This window comes from Amia ocellicauda, chromosome 1 (assembly GCF_036373705.1).
Source record: "Amia ocellicauda isolate fAmiCal2 chromosome 1, fAmiCal2.hap1, whole genome shotgun sequence".
NCBI classification, from domain to species: Eukaryota; Metazoa; Chordata; class Actinopteri; order Amiiformes; family Amiidae; genus Amia; species Amia ocellicauda.
This window is the reverse complement of record NC_089850.1, coordinates 43,308,134-43,333,024: the sequence shown is the minus strand read 5'-3', so window position 1 is coordinate 43,333,024 and position 24,891 is coordinate 43,308,134. Positions and strand designations below refer to the sequence as shown.

Sequence of the window (24,891 nt, the reverse complement as noted above, 5' to 3'; positions counted from 1 at the left end):
TCTAGCATATTTTTCCTAGTAAATGGTTCCATTGATAAAGCTATTCAAATTCACAAAATGCCTAATACCTATTTGTGAATTTGAATAGATTTATCTATGAAAACATTTACTAGGAAGACTATGCTAGATTAATTTTACTAAAGCTTGAAATATAATACATTCTGGATTAGAATGTAAAAGCAATTAAATATGTATTCATGTTTACTATAATTTGGACATGACAGGTCCTCCTAATTTGCAACTGCCTGATGAAATATGGCTTTTTTACCATATAACTAGTACAGTAAAATAAACAGCAACTTCAAAGAAACTGCTCCATATATACATACATATTTTCCTAAATAATATAATGCCATTCTAATTGTCTTATTTACATCCCAAACTCTGCCTAGTGAAATGTAAAAAAAACAAAAGATATAATTCTGCTTAGTTCATGCAATATAGTACAGTGCAGTAAATGCTAAGTGCTAAGAAAGTACATAACACATACCATACACAGATTCCTCTAAAGCTTTTACACATGTAATTTTCCACATAATAAATCAAGAAAAGGACAATCACTTCAGGCTTAGATCCTTAAGTTGGTAAAATGTCAAAAGTAGATTACCTACCTTTGGTGTTTTGGTGCACTTTCCATTTCTTGCATCTTTGATATTGACAAGATCTAAAAGGTCCGTTTCCTGCAATAACAAGATTATATTAGAGCAAGTCAGTAGAAATTATGTAGATGAAACTTAGTGTTTCAGTTTTTTACTGACCATATGTTTCAAAGAATACAATTTCTTCAACAGTGTAAACCTGTCATGTCCTTATGACATGATATAAATATAAGAGCTCAAATATGAATAGAATATTTTCCTTTCAAAATTAAACATCAATAAAACATGATTTTACTAACGATATGTCATCATGGCTGATTTGTTTACATGGCAAATGGATATGCAACCTACAAAGTATTCATTTCCGATGGCCATATTTGGCACTCGGCAGTCCTCTGCAAGTTTCCGAATTAACTACCGGTCCATTCGTAGCCAATCAAAAGATGTCAAGCATGAGATACATGAGATACATGAGATACGGAGATATCGACACGCATGGCTAAAAAGTTGTTTGTATTTGGCTTTTCCAAAGATCAAGAGAAAAGATCAAAGCCGACTTCAGAAATCTTTGTTTGTGTATTGTGTGTGTATATATATATAGGCACCTGCCCTGCTGGGCAACCAGAATTTAAAAATGATGTCAGACCCTGCACCTATATAGCTATGTGTGTGTACAGAGCTCTGCCATACTAAATTAATCAACACATTGTTGAGCTGTCCACTTTTCCATTAATAGATCCTTGAAATTAATATCAGCCTCCTGCAAGAGCCTCTACAATTCTCTCTTCATGAGCCACGAGGCAAGGTTAACAGGCACTGATGTTTGTACCTGCAGCGTTCCGGTAAGCGTTATCTCTCACATACATACTCTGCGTCAAGGCTGCTCATGGGATATGTCGCCCTGTCCTTATATTTATATAAATTCACATTAACACCATGTCTAACTGTAAGCAAGTATGAAAGTAGGACACTATATAATTTCTCTAAGAGACCATTTTGTATTTCAGTTGCATAAAGCTTTAAATATCACATCTTGCATTTACATGTCTTTTGAGGATGGAAATTTGGAGCATAAGTGCCCTGAAGAATTCATTATTGATAGAAGCAAGAGTGGGACTGAGATGGAGACATCTCCCGGCTATAAAGATACTTTTAAGAAGTTGGCCAGATATCTGTTGGAGAACATGTGCAGTGAAAAGTGAGTCTGCACCATGAAAAGAACATTGTTGCTGCACGTGGTCCTTAAAAACCAGTGTCAAATAGCATTAGGTTATGAACACAACCTGGTTCCCCTGGAAAGAGATGTTCAGCTGTGCAGTATAGGGGAATGGCTCCGTTTCACCTGGGGGCTAATTGTGTATGGCACTGTATGCTGAGATATTTCGCAACTGAAAGGGAACTTTAACGTTACAGACACTATAAGAGTAAATATAGCATGCATGCATACAGACATTTATAAATCCCACAATTATTACTTTATCTAACACAGATCATAGAATACCAAAGTCCGTAGACATGTGTCAGATATGAGTGTGGCACCATCCCACATAAACACCGCAACCAAGTCACTTGTAACTGTCTGCAACGCTCTGCATCACACTGGCCTCTCAGTGGCATCTTCCTTTTATTTGAACAGGCAGGAAATGGAGAAATAATTTAGTGCTAATTAGGAAAGGTTTATTTTTGGACTTTGAAACACTTTATATATTTTCATCTATCTCCAACTGTTGATTGTGGTCTTTAAACTTTCACTGATTGTAAAATATGGTTTTCTCTTGTAACCCCCACACCCCCAAACACACGCACGCACGCATTAAGCATTCAGCATTAAGGATAATTACTCATACATTATCATCTACTTTGCCTCTTTCCTTGGAGCCATGACAGGTCACTAACTGTATAACCACAATTCTCTCTTTTAGGGTCCCTGTTTAAAATAATCAACATCTGGCTGTCAGCCACTGACTGCAGCCAGATTTTGAAAAGTGTTCTGAATACGCTGAAATATTTACACTGTATTACAAATTATTAATTTACAGTTACATTTTCTTCTCATGTAGGGCCTGCCCCTGCTTTCTGGCCCATCAAAAAAATATTGACTGCTCAAATGGCATCAGCAAAGGTCAAAGCACAAGTAATTCATAATTATTTTGAGAAACTGAAATTAAAAAACAAAACTCTTACTTGTACCTGCCATCTGGCTACGTAAGTACAGTACTCACATACATACCACTTTACATCTTTGTATACATTAAGTAACATGGTGTTGCTCAGATGTGACAGAAAGGTCAGCAACAAGGTCTCTAGAAAGTAAATTTGACAGGAGGCGAGTTAAACAGTAATTGGTCAAAGCAAGCAGGAAGTGCTCTGAATATATCAAATTTTATGACTCATGCTTCTGGGTGTTTGGCAGTCACAAAAATGTTATGAAGCAGGAAACAGAACAATCTGTAATTGTATCTTGTTCTCTCTCATGGAACAGAAACGGCTGCCTGCAACCACTGATCAAGTCAGTAGACTAGGAGGTGTGAGAGTGACTCTGTTTGGGTTTTCTAAGGCCTTTATTACTGTCTTCTTAAAATGGAGTACAAATTGTATGCTATTACATGGATCCTTGCTTAAAATAATCTTAATTTCTCCTTGTATTAATGCACAACACTACCTCTGTGTGTTCTTGTGTCCTTTAAATCAGAAAATAGTGGTGCTATTTATATGCAATTTGCGTGTGTGTATGTATGTATGTAAGTTCTTATTTTAAAAGAATCAACATTTTGTTTTGGGAAAATCATGTTGCATGAATCTATAAAAAATGTTGTTGTTTTTTTTTCTGCTGGTCTTTGGTACCTCACATAAAACCATCCAAATAACCATGGAAATTAAATAATTTATTGAATTAGTCTATTCAAATCTCAAAAACCTAAACATGTCAGTAGTTCTAGGCTATAATTATTATTAAAATGTTTTCCCATAACCTTTTGCATAACATGCACCAAGTAAGTTAAATGTGAATGACAAAGTAGGATCTGTAAGACACTGCAGCACTTTTGTCATGACTAAAAACTGCAACACAAAAGTACAGAGCTCAGAAAAGGGAGGGAGGATGAAAACGTGTCTCTTTGATTTCTGTCTGGTATGAGTACAAGACAGCTAAACCATCATCTAAAATATAGTTGTTTTGTTAAGACGGTATGATGATATAATGGAAATAAAAAAGGTAAAAGTTGTTTTTTTTTCTCTTGATTTCTACTACATACAATTGGTCATACAAAGCCAATGATGATGGTACTGTACGTCTGCTACTCCTACACAAAAACTATTTAGATTGCACTTTGCTCAAATAATTATATCTGGTTAATAATAATAATAATAATAATAATAATAATAATAATAATACATACACAATTAATTATACAGAATCAATAGTTATTTTAACTACTGCGTACATGTTATTTAGAAACCAGAAACCAAATATTTAAAATTTACAACATTGTGTTTTAGTAGGCATCTAGGAGGTTCATGTTTCATGGCTAGCAGGTCATATGTTGAGAAACTCCAATAAACAGACACACTAATGTCTTAGGAGCAGTGAGAATGAGACTGATCTTGAACAGAAAGCAGGCTATGCTTGTCAACATCAATTCTTAATCCCAAATTCCATGTTAAAGAGGCTTTCATTACATTCCCAATGTCTTATTAGAAACTACAGGCTTCTGATTGTGTTAGTTTAAATTCAAAATAAACAATTATTCAATAATGTAAAAATTGTGTGGTTAACTGTGGATACACAAATAAATGATGACAGCCTTATATACATAGTCTAGTCCAGACCTAATGTTCTCATCTTCTACATTACTGACTACATAATGCTTAAATGCAGCCATACGTTTAAACTTGAAAAATCAACACATATGTCACCATTAATTACATTTCAAGTGTGTTAAACATATTTATTTTGACATTCTTGTTTCTTATTATAAGAAACATCTCAGAAGACTTAATCTGAATGCTAAGCATCTTCGGAGTTTTATTCCCTACATGCAAAATAATGACACTGGGATAAATGCTTAATTGCAAAATGTTGTACTTCCTATAAAGCCAAAGGTGTAAACGGACAGTCAGAACAAAACTATTTGATTGTCAAATAAATCATCTACTTTTACAAAACAACATACAGAGCAGCAACAACAACACAAATCAATAAAACATCCTAATTGTCTAATTGTCTTTCAAGTGTCTAGATTCTTGGATTATGTTTTGAATTGTCACTCTTAAACTGTGGGGGAGGGTAATCATTCTAGTATGGATGTGTTTTAGCTTTAATATTTATGTACTTTTCTATGTATCTACCTGCAACATGAAATGCTTGTCAGGAAAAACAAAGACACACAAAAGAAAAATATTCTGAAGGAACAGGGCTGTCAAAACACAAGGAACACAGAACTGAGGAAATTGTTAAAACTGAATATCATGGGGACAAGTTTGAGTAACACAGCAGTAGATGTTTTCTTTTTTGCATCATGAGGTAAAATAATTTACATTATTATCAGCTAATCTATTTTTAGTGCATAGTGCTTTTATTTTAATGCAAATGTATTATGTTATCTTCCCTGTCCTTAAGAAAGACTTCATGTAGGCTGGGCAGACTGGTGTCTGCATTCTAAACTGTCCTTTGTCTATCAAGAACGTGTAACGTTTGTATCTGTCGAGCTGCGTCAGTTAACTGGACATAAAGGCAAAAAAACGAAAGCAGTCAGTAGGTCAAATAAGTCCTAAACAGGGCCTATCCAAGTGGAAACAGGTACTAGTCCTAAAGCTACAATGTTGCCGTAGTTCCCTACTTTTCTAGGCCAACAATTTTTATTTTCTCAGCTAATAGGATTTGCTGAACCAAAACGGGAAAAAAAAATCCAACTAAACTTCATAGTTATGAAAACAAACACTCTCTTCAAAGTGAAACAGGTGTCTTGAGGCTCTCATTCCCTGCGCAATTAAAGTCACTTTACAACCAAACACTGCTCACTTGTGTCAATACTTCTATTTGGTCTGGACCTATGCCTAATTTCTGTTCTACAGATACTGGAACATTTACACAGTAAATTCCTTTTCTTTTCTACTCCCCAAGCTTTTCCAGCTTTCTCTTATCCCTGCCCACTTCTCATTCCTCCCCATCGTTTTTGATGTATGGATCTACTGCCCTCCTGAGATGAATTAGGGCGGAACCCAGTTCACGATCGAGAGAACAGGGGCCGCTGCATATCCTACGGGGGTGTTAAGTATATAAAGGTCACACAGTTATTGCACAACTGTGCTATTTAGGAACATCATCAAACATTTTTATATTTTTGCAGTTTTTTCTAATTTTAACACAATAAAAATAGAAACATTCCTACTGCAAGTTTTCAATGGTCTGCTTGTGAGCACTGCAAATTTGGGGATATAGAATGAATGTGCACCTGCAGTCATCATCTTTTAGTTCTCATCTAATTGGATACATTTGTGATTTAGGGCCCGCTTTTAAAATTGAAAGAGCCAGTTTGGTCGTGATTAGCTAATAAAGCAGGTAATGCTTTCAAGAGACTTTTAAAGCCTAAGCCTGATGGATATATCATGATGGCCCCTTCAAATGTTACTTCAAATGTTTACATGAAAATGCACTTTAAAATCAACATCAGTATGTCAATATATGAAACTCAACCCCACCCTCTGCAAAAGCAACAACAAGTAAAATGTGAAATAAAGGGCTGAGCTCTGTCTGATGAATCGGTAATTGAGTGCAAGATGTGGAAAATTAACCTGATGATGATATTGACTGTAAGCCATTATTCAAGAGATTAAGAAACAAAATAGCAGGCTGTTATCAAATAACCACACTCTCTAGCTCATTAGTAATGAACCACTGTCCCTCAGCGGCTGGGAGACAGAAATGGCTTCAGTATGAAATGGTTGGTATTTATTAACATAGTATACTGTAATGAGTCCTAATTCTCCCTGTTGCTTCATATTTTAATCCTGGTCATGAAGATAATGTAGAATAGGTAATGTATCAGTGGTTACCAGACAGCAAATGCCAATTGCAGCAAAACTAACAGAATGCATTTTTTTAAATGTAAATAATTTATCAAAGAAACAAATTAAACATATATATATATATTTTGCCCTACATCAAGTAAAAAGGCTTTTGTCCAATGGAGACAAACTGTGTTTAAACTTCATTAATGATTTCTTCTAAGGAGTGCTACAGGCAGAGGAAGGAGGATCCTCGTTTACTGCTACATTAATGACAGCTCCCATATGTTCTGAAGTGATAGGTTTAATTAAACATTAAAATATGACTTGTACTTTTCCAGAATCTCTTTTCATTACCATCTAAATCACAAATATGCTATATGTTTTTCTATTACATTTCTCCACTTTGTGTACATTGTTGTCCAGGGTTCAAAATATGACATATACATGAACCTCTTCAGCGCTATTGTTTATTATAATAACAGTAATTATTATTCATTTATTATAATTAAATGTTAAAAATAATCAATAATCATAATCAATGCTGATGCTCAAAAAGGCCTGTGTAGATAGTGAACACTCAACATGTTGGGTTAATATGTTTCAGGCTTGTGCAGAGCTCATATATCCTGCAGTATGAGTTGCATCACCAAGGCAAAATACCGTTTAATATAATATCACAGCACAGTCATTTGGCCTGGGAGTTCCAGACCAACTGGAAAAGTGCTGAGTCCCTGGAAGCTGATCACAGATGAGAGCAATCTGGGCCAGAGCTTGTTGCTTCATGGCCTTGTTAATTAGAGGTAGGGGCTGGTAAGTAAATTACAGAAATACAAACCTATGTCAGAAAAACAGTTGCAAAGGAAGATAACAAACATAAAGCATCTTACTTTGTATCTGTGTACTCCAAAATAAGCACTGATACACAAACTATCATGTACTGCTTTCTGGGCAGTAATCCAAATGAGAGAGTCTGTGTAAGGAAACTCCTCCTTTTCATGCCTGCCATAAACTTTTAAAATAGACCTGAAATTGGAAACCTTTTGTCAGAGAAATCTCCACAGTATTTTGAATGAAAATAGGATGAACATTATCATTGTTCTATCATAGTAACTTGAAACAATGTATACTGTTAGGGTCTTGCTTTCTTGTTTGTTCCTTGTGAATGTGTACCTTTCTCAATAGCTGATGGCTAAAACTTGTGTAGCCTTCTATACAAATCTTGTTATCTTATTATCTTTTATTTTCATGTTTTTGTGACTAGCAGGTACCTTTTAAGAAGTGGAAAATTATCTTTTGCAGGATGACAGACAAATTATTTATATAATGTTAATTACTTATTGTTTCTTATATATAAAAAAGAACATATACAATGAAATGAAATAAGGGTTAAGGTGTCCTCTTAAAATCCAAAGCATATCTAACTGACATTGTTTTTATGTAATAGGGTTCATTTCAGCCTTGGTAAAAATTGTGAGAGCTAAAAAGATTCTGTGAGGGTTACATATTGCAGAGCAGTCATCAAAGCAAATAGTTCAGCTGGACATTGCAAGGAGCAGTGTGGATAATGGCTAATCATTCACTAGTAATCTAGTAATTGTACTAAATATAGTCCAATTGTTATCAGTTGTATGGACTTTCAGGTAGGCATTCCAGCAAGTTTAATTTTCCTCAGCCTTAATCCATCATGATGTCGTCGCTTTTAATCCAGGCGATGTAAGACACCTGCTTTTAGATTCTGGAATGTTAGCATGATAGAATGAAAACATTTAACATGACATTTAGATTAATTTCGGTAGTGCAAAAAGCCCCGTGCAATGATTACTGATTCAATGTTTTTTTTTTCTTTTATTGTAATTGTTATCTTTGAAATGATGCATTTAAATTGCTCATGAACGGTATCCGATCTGTAGTGTAGAAAGGTTTAGTGGAGAAATAGATTTTCTTATACATTTTCTCTCATACATTTTGAAAAGATTTGTTTACCAATAGTGTACTTACTAGCTGGCATGAGGGCTTTGTGGTGCCTTCAAAATAGAATAGACAGCTCAGCATTGTCCAAAATGCCATAACAGATGTACAAAAAAAAGCCCCAGGGGCATCATATCAACAAAATCACACAAAAAAAAAAGAAAAAAAATCAGGGGACATCAAAATGGTTCTATTGGTATGGTTTGGGTTTATATACCGAGTATGTATATTTATGAAGGATGTCAAATGAGACTGAGACAGCTCCTGTCAAAATGTTCTAGGCGTATATGTTTAATAATGGATTTTGACAGGCACTGAAGTTGAAACACATTAGGATACAAGTCTGATTCCAGCATGTCACTTCCTTGACATCACTTGGCCAAAATGCTGACTGAGACCTTGTAGCAGTCTGCCTAGAGAAACTTCAGAAGAAAGCAACACATCTGCTACCCCGAAGGCCACCGAAAAGCCTGTTTTTGTGATGTTTATTCACAAATACAAAACACTTTAGGGCCACCCAGAAACAAGGTTCTACAGAACTTCTCAACAGGAAGTCTCTCTGAAGCCCTACTGGAATTCTACCTTAACTGTGCTAAATGAATTATGCATGCACAATAGACTTTGCTGCACAGAGGGAAAGCTCACAAAAATAGTACTAGTCATATCTTATAGAAAATATTTTGTTCATATTTCTGTCACAGCTCACTGTATGGATAATCGTCAAAATCATTACTTTTATGAATTTGAAAGCAGCTGAAAATCATATATTAATTTAATAACATTCTAGAAAGGTAAATAAAGGGTCCTGTAATGAAAAGCCTAAATACATTTTTTTTAAGAATTACTGAAGTATGAATTTACCATAATTGAAATAAACCATGAAAAGAGAACAAAATATTATCATAACAAAACGTTATTATTTTAAATACCTTTCAAAGCTATTCAGTTTCTCTCTCATATCTTCGACGGTAAATCATTTTCTCTCTTGCTTTCTCAAAGGAAAGGTGGCATTTTAGGAGCCCTTTTCTAGTTAGGGAGCCATGAGCAGAACAAAGCTGAGAACAAAGTGAAAAGTTTCGAAATCTCATACTATTAACACAAATACACTGAACTGGGAAGAAAAGGAAACTCGACCCATATCTCTGACACCTTGAACAGAAAACTAAGAACAGAAACTTCAGAGAGAAATTCCAAGTCACACAATGTTAAAGCTAAAATAATAAAAATAATAATAAATAATATAAATTATATAAATATAAAATAATAATTTATAGCATCATCATCACTATCAGCCGATACTGATCCACTGCTGAATGAAGGCCTGCCCAAGATGTTTCCACTTATGTTTAAGTGAATAGGTAGGCTCGAGAGGAGCTAGGGTTTAATTTGCTGTTTTTGTATGTCTGTTTATTTTGAGCTCCCGTGCACTGTAAATATAAAAAAAGCACATCTTTTGCACCATAGACCTAGCACCATAGCACTTTTCTTCAGATTTCATGTAATGGACATACACAAAATAGTCCAAATTGGTGAAGTTAAATGAAAAAAAAACCTTGTTTTTAAAAAATTCTAAAAAAATTAGTTAAAAGTCCACCTGTGTGCAATCTAAGTGTCACATGATCTGTCACATGATCTCAATATATATACACCTGTTCTGAAAGGCCCCAGAGTCTGAAACACTGAGAAAGCAGCACCACCAAGCGAGCGAGCAAGCAAGCAAGCAAGCAAGCAAGCAAGCAAGCAAGCGGAACCACCAAGCGGAACCACCAAGCAAGCGGCACCATGAAGACCAAGGAGCTCTCCATACAGGTGAGGGACAAAGTTGTGGAGAAGTACAGATCAGGGTTGGGTTATAAAAAACATATCTGAAACTTTGAACATCCCACGGAGCACCATTACATACATTATTAAAAAATGGAAAGGATATGGCACCACAACAAAACTGCCAAGAGAGGGCTGCCCACCAAAACTCATGGAGCAGGCAAGGAGGCCATTAATCAGAGAGGCAAGAAACAGACCAAAGATAACCCTGAAGGAGCTGCAAAGCTCCATAGCAGAGATTGGAGTATCTCCTCAGAGCTGGGCTTTACGGAAGAGTGGCCAGAAAAAACCCATTGCTTAAAGAAAAAAATAAGCAAACACGTTTGCTGTTCACCAAAAGGCATGTGGGAGACTCCCCAAACATATGGAAGAAGGTACTCTGGTCAGATGAGACTAAAATTGAGCTTCTTGGCCATCAAGGAAAACGCTATGTCATCACCCCGAGAACACCATCCCAGTGAAAAATGGTGGTGGCAGCATCATGCTGTTGTGATGTTTTTCATCGGCAGGGACTGGGAAACTGGTCAGAATTGAAGGAACAATGGATGGCGCTAAATACAGGGAAATTCTTGAGGGAAACCTGTTTCAGTCTTCCAGAGATTTGACACTGGGACGACGGGTCACCTTCCAGCAGGACAATGACCCTAAGCATACTGCTGAAGCAACACTCGAGTGGTTTAAGGGGAAACATTTAAATGTCTTGGAATGGCCTAGTCAAAGCCCAGACCTCAATCCAATTGAGAATCTGTAGTTTGACTTAAAGATTGCTGTACACCAGCGGAACCCATCCAATTTGAAGGGGCTGGAGCAGTTTTGCCTTGAATAATGGGCAAAAATCCCAGTGGCTAGATGTACTAAGCTTATAGAGACGTACCCCAAGAGACTTGCAGCTGTAATTGCTGCAAAAGGTGGCTCTGCAAAGTATTGACTTTGGGGGGGTGAATAGTTATGCATGCTCAAGTTTTTAGTTTTTTGTCAAAATATTTTGCGTCTTCAAAGTGGTAGGCATGTTGTGTAAATCAAATGATACAAACCCCCAAAAAATCTATTCTTATTCCAGGTTGTAAGGCAACAAAATAGGAAAAATGTCAAAGGGGGTGAATACTTTCGTAAGGCACTGTATATATATACCTTCCCAAAAGGTTTATTTTTTGACCAATGGAAGGTCCAAAGTTTTAGATAGACAGATCTAGACACAGATAAATAGATCATAGAACTAGCCATTTTCTAACCCAGCAGAACATTCATTGCTCTTTCCATCCCATTACACTTGTACACCTCCCAGTGTATATACTGTGGCCATTCACATGATTGAGGTCAGAGCACAGTAAGAGGAAGCAGTACTTTAAAGTTCAAAGGAAGCATCTGAGTCTGGGCAAATTGACTTTTTATATGTATCTGTTTAAAATAGCCTGGCTGCTCACTTCAGTCATGTACCTTTTCTTATCTCTCTGTTCAGTCTCATCGGATCAATGTCAATCCTGCGGAGGTTTAATGTGCAAGACACGTGAAATGCCTTCTTTCATAGTAATGAAACAAATTAAACATGTAGAAGCAAACTAATTCAAGTCACGTGTCTCAATAAATGTGTTTTCAAAACAAGCTCAAGTAAGCAGTGTACTATGTGAAACTAGGAATTGCTCAGTCCTAATGAGGTTTTAGGTTTTTAAATTAACTATTTATTTAGCAAATCCAAAAACCATTTGGATTAAGTGTTTATCTATGGCAACTCATAACCATATACATGCATTATAAACTTACAATGATTTATAAAATAAGTTATGTAGTGCCAAAGATATGTTGAAAACAGCGGATCATCTACAGGTTTAATATGCTGGTGGTGCTGACAGAAAACTCTCCAAACAGTTTTGACATTGCTCTGTTTTTAGTCCTTGTTGTTTTCTTGACCATTTTTTTAAATAAACAATTTCAAAAATGTATCACAGTTTTCACATTAGTGTTTAGAAGACATAACAGAAAAATACATGTTATATATATATATATATGTACATGTTTCAAAAACAGCTTAAAAAAAACAGATACACAAGTGGCACTGATTGCAATAATTATTATTTTAAGTGTGGTTCTACAAATGTGCAAGTTACGTAATTTGCATTGCTCTTAAGCTTTCATGGATACCAGCACCAAATAACTGCCACACCACAAGGCAGTCTGTTTTTTTCTTTCACTAGTTGTTTGCACTGCGTCTGGCCTTACGTCATCCTGATATCAATCCGGAGAAAATCACTTGGACTGTAGAAATCACAATACGATTAAGAACTTAATTGCCATGTGCATGACTAAAGCTGAGGGTCAGCTGAAACCAGACCGTGTTTCTGCTGATTTTTGTTTTTGCACTCAGTACTAAAATAGTAACATTGAAGACGATCTTAAGATAGTACAGAGCTATCTAATGACCCAAAGACTACTGTGTTTGTTTTGCCCTCCAGCAGCCTTTTTACATTGGACAGCTTAAGGTGAACAGTCTTCGGCAGCAGATCTGAGATGCTCTTCCGAAGTTACAGTTACTGTGAGTGTCTACTTTTTTAATAGCCATAACATCATCAAAATCATCAACAACCACAACAAGAATAACAACCATAATGACAACAAAATCCTAGACAATGATGTATATTCTTCACAGCCAAGCATTTAAAAGTGAGTCATAGAGAAACATGTTCATACAATGATTTGTTTTTTAGTTTTTGTGTGTAGCAGAGCATGTCAATCTAAAAATTGTCCACTGCACTGATACATGTGTAAACCTTCCTTTTCTCATTTACTCAGGACAATTTGTGTTGAAAAAAAAGAAAAACTCCTATGCAAAATGGATAAACAGAATGGCAATAAATAAAAGATAGGTAGCACAAGCATAGAAAAGCAATCCAAATTTCAATGTTTCTTCAGGTAGCTGATTCCCTGTTTAACCACGCGTTTATATGAGACAAGATGTAATAAACGAAGCCCAGGCTGCTGCAGTAACTGGTTTGTTTTCAGATGCAATCAACCTGTCTATTCGTTATCACTACTATTATGAGGTGAAGTGTTTCATTAGAATATTAAACAAGCTTGTATCCCATGACAACGGCATAAACACTTCCAAATCAGCAGTCCGGGGAATGTTTCCTTATAAAAGATACTGAGTAAAAAACAAAAGAAAATAAGAGGCTTCCTTCGTGTACTATTCATGCAAGATCTGCTCTGCAATATATTCTCCCCAATGTCGATGTTTATTTTGCATTTTGGATAAACAACAATTTCAGTAGAATGCATTGTAAAATTGAATTGACAGACTCACATCAATCTCAATGACAGTGTGGTGAAAACTTAAATCAAATAAACAGCATTCCTACATGTGCTCAGAAATACAAAGCATGGATGAAGGGCAGAGCTGAAATACTGATACAGATGCGCAGCTTTCATAAAGATTAATTATTGTATTTTGTGCTTAATTTCAATAATAATACCTAATAAGACAGCTTGCTATTCATTTGGTTCTTAGTTGCAAATGGACTTTGCATCAGGATTACAATCCAAAGCACACATCTAACTCTTTAACCAAATAGTTAAGGAAGCATAAAATCAACATCCTTGATTGGCTATCACAATCTCCAGACCTCCAACTGACCTCAGATGGTGTAAACTGAAGGAAAAAAGTTCATAAGCAGGCAATGTACAGCTTGGAGGACCTGGAGATGTTTTGCTCACTGAAGTGATCAGAAATCCCTCCTCAGAAGTGCCTGAAGCCATTAAAAGATCATCAGACTTAAGATGTAACTGCAAATAGGTCTATGCATATTGTAGATGCATACTGAAATAAACAGTATCAGTCATGTTAGTCTTTTTCTGAAAGCATTTTGAGTGTGTAAATCTCAGCATAGATTTCAAATGAAACAAATGTCCCCAGCTGTGCACAAAACAAGGACACTGTACATATATGTTTTCTAACTTTCCCTGTTTCAGAGCTAGTGTATTTAAACCGCCAGTGTAAATCACCATGTCACATGTGTCAACAACAGGTGAGAGCTTGGCAGGTTTGCTTGAACTGCTGTTAAAATTAACTTTTTATTGTTTTTACATTGATGTGTGTTGCATATTGTTGTCTTAGGGGGATTATAAAAACTCAAGCTGTGAGATTAATACAGACAGAAATACCAGAAACAATTGGCATAGCCACTTAAAGACTACACCGAGTAGACACAAAGAGTAACAACAATATTAATGCTTTGCTCATTATTCAGTCTTTAACAAGTTAACAAATTTAACAAATATTTGAAACTGAAAGCACATTTGTATTCACATCATATCTAAAAGTAAAAACAATAAAAAGAAATAAAGATTTGAAGGCAATGCATAGCAAATGTAGGTAAATCTCAGAATGAATTCAGAATTGTCAAATATTAGTCATAATAATCATGCTTTATTTCAGGAATGAAAGCAGACCCTGGGTTTCCATTTTTTAATCCTCTGTTGGAAACTCATTTACTTCCATTAAATCCTTGCGAGGAAAACAAATTAAGACCAGTAAATGTAAAGTGGCAAGCAATCTTTTCCAAAGTCAATATCTATACCTTGGCAAATTACTGTGGTATTTTTAATTTATAGTGCATTATTTGCAAACTATCATATTATTGGGCAGACGCACAGCAGAAATGAAACACAGGCTCTTTGTTAACCCAAGCCGCAGGTGCCCGACTGTAGAGAACAAAGGTAAAGCACTGAGGATAAGTATAAAGAAATATCATATCACCTATAAATATAGTACTACTACTACTACTACTACTACTACTACTAATAATAATAATAATAATAATAATAACAATAACAATAACAATAACAGGTATAGCATAACATGCCATTTTTAAATTCCGCTATTGAATGTGTCCTTTCTGTATAAACCCTGTGCTATTTTTACCACATAGCCTGCGTAATGCTGCTATGCTAGCTACTGGAATCACAATGCTGCAACTCAATGTGCTGAATGCAATTTGGTCATTCTCACAGGCTACAATTTCACATGTTAACGCTCTTGACATCTTAAAGATTTGCCAAGGCACTGTTTGTTCGGCTGCCTTCCTACAGATCAGTTACAAGGTCATTTGTTTTGGCTGCAAAGATTATTCCTGAGACAAAAGCTAAAAAGTTATGTGAAATACTGCCAATGGAGATAATGTTTGTGTACAAGAACAAATGAAAACATAAATGAGCTGCACTTCCATAATAATCCCTCACATCAGCCATGATCGGTGAATAATCATTTTTATTTAAACAACAATTTCTGCACACTGAGGAACAAATACAGATAGGAAGGAATCTGGATTAGGAGGAACATCTAAAAGCATTCTGATTCACAAATTACACGATCGGAAACTAAACGTCACTCATGAAGGGGCAACAGGAGGTTTAGAGTTAAACCTCAGTCATATGTCTGACAGGGCACTACCCATGTGCACTACAAGGCTCAGCTAAGTTTAAGTGAATACACAGTAATAAAATCATATAATTATACATATAAACTGTAATTACGATTCTCATATTAATTATTGAACTGTGCATAATTAATGTATATTATTTGCTGCAAAAAGAGCTACTGGTGTCAATTTTGTAGCTTCACCTTTTACCAACTTTGAAATATGATGCTCAATAGTTAATGGGCATGCAAAGTACATTTAGAAATGTAGGGCAGGAAAAAGTAATTCAAAATACATACGTCAATATCACTTAACTTCCACATGTGTAAGCTAGTATACTTAGGGACTAATGCAATGCAATATTACAGCATGTGTATAACTGTTAGAGGCATTATGGTGTTCATGCAAGTAGCAACCAAAGAATTGTGTGTTTGCAAATAATCATATCTGACTCATAGAAAAGAAGACAGGGGTTCCTTTGCTCTGCACTATTGACGGAGTGTCATAGCACAATAGACACTTATAGAGTTCAAAATGAAAACTTACGGATATAATTACTGTAACACATCAGTAATATACAATAATAATAATAATCCTGAGGGTCCAGATGAGTGTGTACAAGTTAATTATATGTATTGATTTTCAAAAAGCAATACATGCATATTGTCAGGCTGTGACATGTCTTAAGTATCTTTAATGTCATAAATACATTTCGACAAATAAGACAATTTCAGACACATTACTGGCAATTGTCATGCAACAAAAAAGGCAATTAGTTGGTGAAACCATTCAAGAAAATGTCTAATCCTATCATGGGATTGGGAAATGTGCCACATGAATTGTTTTGATTAAATTCTCCACAAAATAAAACTGTTGCTGAAAGATATCCGTGTTAGGGATATTCTGAACTACATATTTTTATGTTTGTGTCTTCTCCATTTTAGGTGCTCAAAGATAAACTGTTTCTTGAATGTTAAAAATAGCTGGTTTCCCTCTAACAGGTTAATCTTTTCCAGGGAAAATACATGAAAGTACATTGTTTTTTTTAACTTTAGCCATGGAGGTCTGATCCTAAAGATCAGATAATAAGTAAAACAGTTCAACACTATTTACACAGTGAGCAGTAAATGATTAATTTTGAAATAATCTAGCATTACCACTTAAAGGGTTAAAGGAGCAAGCACTTCTGTTGTTTGGTTGTAATTTGACACGAGCATTGCAAGAGCCTGTAACTACTAAACAAAACTACAGAGAAAACACACATTCACTATGAATAAAATCTCCCATACCAGAGTAATACTCAACAGAAAACATTATGCTTACGTTTATGGGTATGAATGATTAATAACGTTTGATATCATTAGTGAAATTATCGTTTCTGATCTATACTAACTGTATCAGTCTTTCAGTTAAATCACCTTTGACCACTAATGTGCTTTTCTGCCCCTCTGCATGAGCACCTAGTGCCATTTACAGGGCAAACATTAAAAGTCACAGCGACTGCAGTGCTGTATGCTTCAGCGGTGCCATGGTAACACAGAAGAAGGTGAGTCGGGTTTAAGGCAGGCAGCAGATGAAATGTGAATCCGGCTGTAGAGAAGCCAGTCAATGTCAACAGGTTCTAGTGTCTAAATTTGCAGCATCAGCTGTGTATAAATGCACATTGTTACATTGCAACACTTGACATGAAGCAATCAGACCTTGGCTATCAAACAGCATAGCTATTATCAATAGGATACTGATCTGTGAAGTACTTTACCTCACCCTGCTGAAAACTGATTATTTGAAGACTACAGCAAACAGAAATAAACAGAGAGGAAGAACTCCAAAGCACTGTGCTATAAATACAAACATGTTAGTGAATGTTAAATGAAGGGTAGAGATTGTTATTCTTTTTCTGATGATAAAACTTCCTTGAAATGCAATCAAAATAGAAACTAGAACAAAATTGATTGGCTACATTCAGATCTGCAAGGTTGGTATGTGGACTACTCTCATGCAGCTACAATACAATGCTGTGATTTTAAAAGTTGAAAAAACACAGCTTGAGTTTTAGTATAAACTGTTGTGCTCCCGATACTACTTGAATCAAATGATTGTAATGTTTTGTTTTGCCATGAATGCATTGTACCTGTATGATCAAAACAAGTTAGACAGTAAGCAAATGCAGTATCTACAGGGATATGATGTTCCATAGCTGAGTGAGGTCATGATTACAGGTATGTGAACTTTCATTCAAATATATAATATGCAAAACAGTACAATACATCATAGTATTACTATTTCTATATTTCATTATAATCTCACTTCTCAACATTATGGGTCTTTCAGTGGTAAGGAAATGTTGAGAGGAGAATAGGATAATAGGATTCCTCCATTTAAACAAAATTATACAATAAATATGTTTCAGTTTGGTTTTAATTAGCATGTTAAGACATGACTACTTTAATATCAACTCCCTCAGCCTCCGAAGGAAATATACTATATTCTATATACTACATTCTTCTGCATAATCTCTTTCTAATAAAATAGTTTTTAGACATCAATGTAATGATCGTAATAATAAAAGACGGCCTTCTGGAAAATAATTTCCGCCTCTGACTGTGTGAAGGACAAAACTGCCAATTCCGACAGAGGTAAGCCATTCCTTTTGCCCTGCTGTACTCAATATATTAAGCTGTTCTGCAGTTGCCATGTAAACAAGAAAAACACAAGATCAGCGCTCAAACACCTTTGACACCCGAATGGAAATAAGTCTTTTTGGAGGCTTACAGAAAACGCAGGGGGTGAAGAAAGGCCCTTTGGCTTCATCCTTCTCCCCAGTCAAGTATGATCAATTCAAATGTCCTGCCACCGCTGCTACAGGCACAGGACTGGGAAGAATCACTGAACACCCAGTCAATTGTTCAAATAATTAATACTGACAGATCAAAATGAGTTTGATACTAACACTAATTTCAGCATGTATTGTGCACAATGGTAATTAAACTAAGATTGTTGGGATTACCAAAAAACCTACATATTTCTTCATAGTAATTTTGAAGTGTGCTTTCCCTCTTCCTTGGCATATCATACTCATAACATACTCAGACTAATAAGGAAGTGTCAAAAGGTGTTTTCCAGAATTCTCAGATCTCATTGTTTTTCATTCAGATCAAATATAGCCATTGTAGTTCCTGCTGTTCCCCAGGTAACAAATCACATACAACCATAATAATCAATACTATTTACTGTATAAATTGAGTCAAGCTGACCAGATTTGATCATATATGTATGTGGCAGATTATGTGCTTTCTTACGTATCTTGCCTTGACAGAATTGGAGAATGCCAAACTGACTTTCAGGCATGCTGATACAGGATTTATTTATGCATTTATTTCATACACACACTGTGCCAACAACACACAACAGTATATATTACATTGACAGACAAAGATTATGTCCCTTGCAAATTAGGTGGCTCGTTTGGGATGTTAACAAGAAACTGCAGCCAGAAAGCAATGTACTGGAAACATCACTTGCTGGGCAGCATCAGCAAAGTAGAAGTACTGTTTATAAGAAAGACAAGTGCAAAATAACTCATAGCAAAAGCAGTTCTATAGATTGCTTTAGAGAAAAATAGGAAGTATTTATTCCACAGTCTATGTCCAGAGGATATTGGCCAATAATAATGCCATTGAGCACTGCATGTAATTGACCAGCAGCAAAAGGTAAATTGTACAGTTAGTACATTTCAGCACATGTAAATTGTTCCCATGAAGCATGTATAAATGTATGCACATATCTAGAGAATGTCACAGGTATACAAAGCTATATCATTAATTTTGGAATATGTACTTTATTTCAATGTTTCTGGCGGGCGGTGTTTGGTAAGAACACCGCCCACACTCCCAAGGTTGTCTGGAACGTTTTTAATTTCTCTGTGAACACATAGCTTTGTATCCAATGATTGGGCATAGCCTACTCTACCGTAACTGACCTGCTCTCTTTAAACTGTAATAGTGCTGTAAGGAAACAGGACATACTGTTTAACATATTTACAGGAAATATAATTTTTCCAAGGAAAAGAGTTATATACATGGAAAAAAAAACAAGGGAACATAAAAGAAATAAGCACTTTTTTCATAAATCTCGGATAATGAAACATTGCATGTAGTCTCAAACTTCATTGCTCTGATTCCCTCCATTAGATTATAATGATCTACTTTTAGAATCACAGCAGTGCTCTTCTTTATCCAAAGAACAGTTCCAGCAAGGAGAGCATGCAATTACACACTCCCTTCACAACCCGCCCCCCAGATAGATATCACCCTGACAGTGCTGTCGCTGTGTCACGTCTGATTCGGACAATGCATTAAAAGTCAAAGACTTGCAATTGATGAGATATCGAAACAAAAACAAACCAAAGCAAATTGACTTGCCAAAGATCAATTGGATTTACGCCACATAAAACAGACAGGCTAAGTAAAGATGTAAGATTAAAACACATTTTAAATAAATTGCCTAGACAGAAAAAAAATTGTGTGTGCGTGTGCATGTTACAAATACCAATCTAGCAATGAAACTAAATACATTTACCTGCATAAATGGCAGCTGTTTTGTAAAAAAAAAAAGCACACCTAGAAGGGATGAGTAATATAAATGTCAAGTATTAACAATGGTTAATTGTTTCCCTTTTAATTGTGTTCTTTCCTATATGGTACAATTTAGGTCACATTGCAAATGGATTCTAATTGTTCAGTAACAATCTGCTTTCAAATTTATGCACAGCAATTTTTAACAATGGTACATTACCCATTTTCAAGAGGTCTGAATAGATCATTACTGCCACTACAGCTCCCTAAATGGTTGGATGATATTTCTTATATTCTCTGACAAGACTTTTTTAAACTGAGGGATACATTACATTTACACCTTAGTCGTTATTTTTCTCATTGTAGAGTACATTTTCAAGTTTTGTATTCCATTCTAAACAATATTACTTATTAAGCATTAGTTTTTCAACACAGAAGGCTCTCTTGTGTTATAATTGAACATGCTGCAAATAAAGTATCCCAGGCTGAAAGTAATAATATTAAAGGGTATACCCCTCCTGCCATCTCAGCACACAGACACGCAGCCAGTCTAAATCGTACAAAAGTGTGTGGCCCAGCTCAGCTCAGGGATACAAAGCAACCCAGCCATCAACTCCATTTCCATTCACATGGAAGGGGGAGATCACCTTTGGCATGAAAGGAGCATTTGGTTGTAATGATACCCGGGAGCCATTGCCAGCAAAACGGGCACAAAAAGATGCACAGACAAAGCATGCAGCTCACTCACACATCTTGGGGACACAATGGCCAGCAGAAACGCCATCAAAGGGGGCCTTGGAAAGGGCTTCCAGCACTGGTGCTACACTAAAAGGGACACAGAGCTTGGATGGCAAAGCCTTCTTACTCTATTTGAGAACTGGGAAGACAGGTGGGCTCCAGGCAATTCATCATTAATATGGATATGACAAGCAAGAATGGCCACCAAATAGGGTTCATAAGCTTCTCAAGAACATCAAAATCCTAAATGATAGAACATCTATGAACAAGACATATGTGCTCCAAAGAATCTTGCGACCTGTTGGTTCTAGCTCTTTTGGACACGATTGTTTTATTGTTTATATGACATGACAATTTAAAAGAAGTACTGTTAATTCCATAGCTTCACTTCTAGGCTAATTTATATACAGCACTTTATTTAATATAACATCATCACTGCTTGGCCTATCGACAAATGGGTTTTCCAGAGCCCAAAACATTTTTTTTAAGTTTGAGCTGGGATGTCATCCTCAAACAAGGTGACATGCTTAGTGGTCCATACATTTTACCATTAGACAAACAACATTTGTTTTCATTAATGATTTACTGAAAGCTAACTTTTGACAAGAGAGACACATTTTAGTTTTGTCTTATAATACATATTTATTTTAAAACCAGCAAACTTTAAATTGCCACTTCATTTGTTTTTCTGTAGTTCACACAAAGCATTTTCTCATTGCTCTAGGAATACAAGAAACACCCTGTTCTAAGCTATAAAGAACTCTGTTTGCATGTTTCAGGGGACAGGGATACAAAGCAACACACATCCTGTAGGGCTTTCCTCATTTGTTGTGGGTCATAAAATTCAAGGTTTTCCAGCTTTGCAAAGGAAACGATTATACCTTCTTTCCAAAAGAGGTGAAAAATAAATGTGAAAATTCTAAATAATCAGGCTAAATAAACATGATTAATAATCCAAAGCAAAGTGGTAAAAATCTAATCTTATGTAACTGTTTAAACTACATCAAAATTGTAACACTGTAAACATATTGATGTTTTTTTTAAGCATATCACCCACTGCTGATGTATATAATCATGTTTGGAAATTTGAGTTTGACATCTTGTTCCTTATAGGAGCTATAATTTTAATGGTAGGTGTATTTTAACAGAATTACAACAAAAAAATCCAGAAAAACGCATTTCAAAAAGGTTATAAATTGATTTGCATGTTAATGAGGGAAATAAGTATTTGATCCCCTATCAATCAGCAAGATTTCTGGCTCCCAGGTGTCTTTTATACAGGTAACGAGCTGAGATTAGGAGCACTCTAGTGCTCCTAATCTCAGCTCATTACCTGTATAAAAGACACCTGTCCACAGAAGCAATCAGATTCCAAACTCTCCACCATGGCCATGACCAAAGAGCTGTCCAAGGATGTCAGGGACAAGATTGTAGACCTACACAAGGCTGGAATGGGCTACAAGACCATCGCCAAGCAGCTTGGTGAGAAGGTGACAACAGTTGGTGCGATTATTCGCAAATGGAAGAAACACAAAGTAACTGTCAGTCTCCCTCGGTCTGGGGCTCCATGCAAGATCTCACCTCGTGGAGTTTCAATGATCATGAGAACGGTGAGGAATCAGCCCAGAACTACACGGGAGGATCTTGTTAATGATCTCAAGGCAGCTGGGACCATAGTCACCAAGAAAACAATTGGTAACACACTACGCCGTGAAGGACTGAAATCCTGCAGTGCCCGCAAGGTCCCCCTGTTCAAGAAAGCACATGTACAGGCCCGTCTGAAGTTTGCCAATGAACATCTGAATGATTCAGAGGAGAACTGGTTGAAAGTTGTGGTCAGATGAGACCAAAATCGAGCTCTTTGGCATCAACTTAACTCGCCGTGTTTGGAGGAGGAGGAATGACCCCAAGAACACCATCCCCACCGTCAAACATGGAGGTGGAAACATTATGCTTTGGGGGTGTTTTTCTGCTAAGGGGACAGGACAACTGCACCGCATCAAAGGGACAATGGATGGGGCCATGTACCATCAAATCTTGGGTGAGAACCTCCTTCCCTCAGCCAGGGCATTGAAAATGGGTCATGGATGGGTATCCAGCATGACAATGACCCAAAACACACAGCCAAGGCAACAAAGGAGTGGCTCAAGAAGAATCACATTAAGGTCCTGGAGTGGCCTAGCCAGTCTCCAGACCTTAATCCCATAGAAAATCTGTGGAGGGAGCTGAAGGTTCGAGTTGCCAAACGTCGGCCTCGAAACCTTAATGACTTGGAGAGGATCTGCAAAGAGGAGTGGGACAAAATCCCTCCTGAGATGTGTGCAAACCTGGTGGCCAACTACAAGAAACGTCTGACCTCTGTAATTGCCAACAAGGGTTTTGCCACCAAGTACTAAGTCGAAGGGGTCAAATACTTATTTCCCTCATTAACATGCAAATCAATCAACTTTTTTGAAATGCGTTTTTCTGGATTTTTGTGTTGTTATTCTGTCTCTCACTGTCTCTCACACCTACCATTAAAATTATCAGCAGGGGGTCAAATACTTTTTTCCCTCACTGTATGTATGTATGTATGTACAGTGAGGGAAAAAAGTATTTGATCCCCTGCTGATTTTGTACGTTTGCCCACTGACAAAGAAGTGATCAGTCTATAATTTTAATGGTGGGTGTATTTTAACAGTGAGAGACAGAATAACAACAAAAAAATCCAGAAAAACGCATTTCAAAAAAGTTATACATTGATTTGCATGTTAATGAGGGAAATAAGTATTTGACCCCTTCGACTTAGTACTTGGTGACAAAACCCTTGTTGGCAATCAGAGGTCAGACATTTCTTGTAGTTGGCCACCAGGTTTGCACACATCTCAGGAGGGATTTTGTCCCACTCCTCTGTGCAGATCCTCTCCAAGTCATTAAGGTTTCGAGGCTGACGTTTGGCAACTCGAACCTTCAGCTCCCTCCACAGATTTTCTATGGGATTAAGGTCTGGAGACTGGCTAGGCCACGCCAGGACCTTAATGTGCTTCTTCTTGAGCCACTCCTTTGTTGCCTTGGCTGTGTGTTTTGGGTCATTGTCATGCTGGAATACCCATCCACGACCCATTTTCAATGCCCTGGCTGAGGGAAGGAGGTTCTCACCCAAGATTTGACGGTACATGGCCCCGTTCATCGTCCCTTTGATGCAGTGCAGTTGTCCTGTCCCCTTAGCAGAAAAACACCCCCAAAGCATAATGTTTCCACCTCCATGTTTGACGGTGGGGATGGTGTTCTTGGAGTCATTCCTCCTCCTCCAAACACAGCAAGTTGAGTTGATGCCAAAGAGCTCCTCTGAATCATTCAGATGTTCACTGGCAAACTTCAGACGGGCCTGTACATGTGCTTTCTTGAGCAGGGGAACCTTGCGGGCGCTGCAGGATTTCAGTCCTTCACGGCGTATTGTGTTACCAATTGTTTTCTTGGTGACTATGGTCCCAGCTGCCTTGAGATCATTAACAAGATCCTCCCGTGTAGTTCTGGGCTGATTCCTCACCGTTCTCATGATCATTGAAACTCCACGAGGTGAGATCTTGCATGGAGCCCCAGACCGAGGGAGACTGACAGTTATTTTGTGTTTCTTCCATTTGCGAATAATCGCACCAGCTGTTGTCACCTTCTCACCAAGCTGCTTGGCGATGGTCTTGTAGCCCATTCCAGCCTTGTGTAGGTCTACAATCTTGTCCCTGACATCCTTGGACAGCTCTTTGGTCATGGCCATGGTGGAGAGTTTGGAAT

At 36.7% G+C, this 24,891-nt stretch overlaps 1 protein-coding gene across 6 annotated transcripts in view; it reads right to left on the bottom strand.

Moving 5' to 3' along the window:
- plcb1 (phospholipase C beta 1) overlaps positions 1-24,891 on the bottom strand; it is a 172,754-nt gene that overhangs the window by 124,382 nt on the left and 23,481 nt on the right. For all 6 annotated transcript variants that reach the window (XR_010816962.1, XM_066705856.1, XM_066705824.1 and 3 more), the window contains exon 3: positions 612-680. Coding sequence is in view for 5 of the 6 variants with exons in the window: in XM_066705856.1 (XP_066561953.1) it covers positions 612-680 (69 nt within the window). In the remaining variant the exon portion in view is untranslated. The remainder of the gene's footprint in view (positions 1-611; positions 681-24,891) is intronic.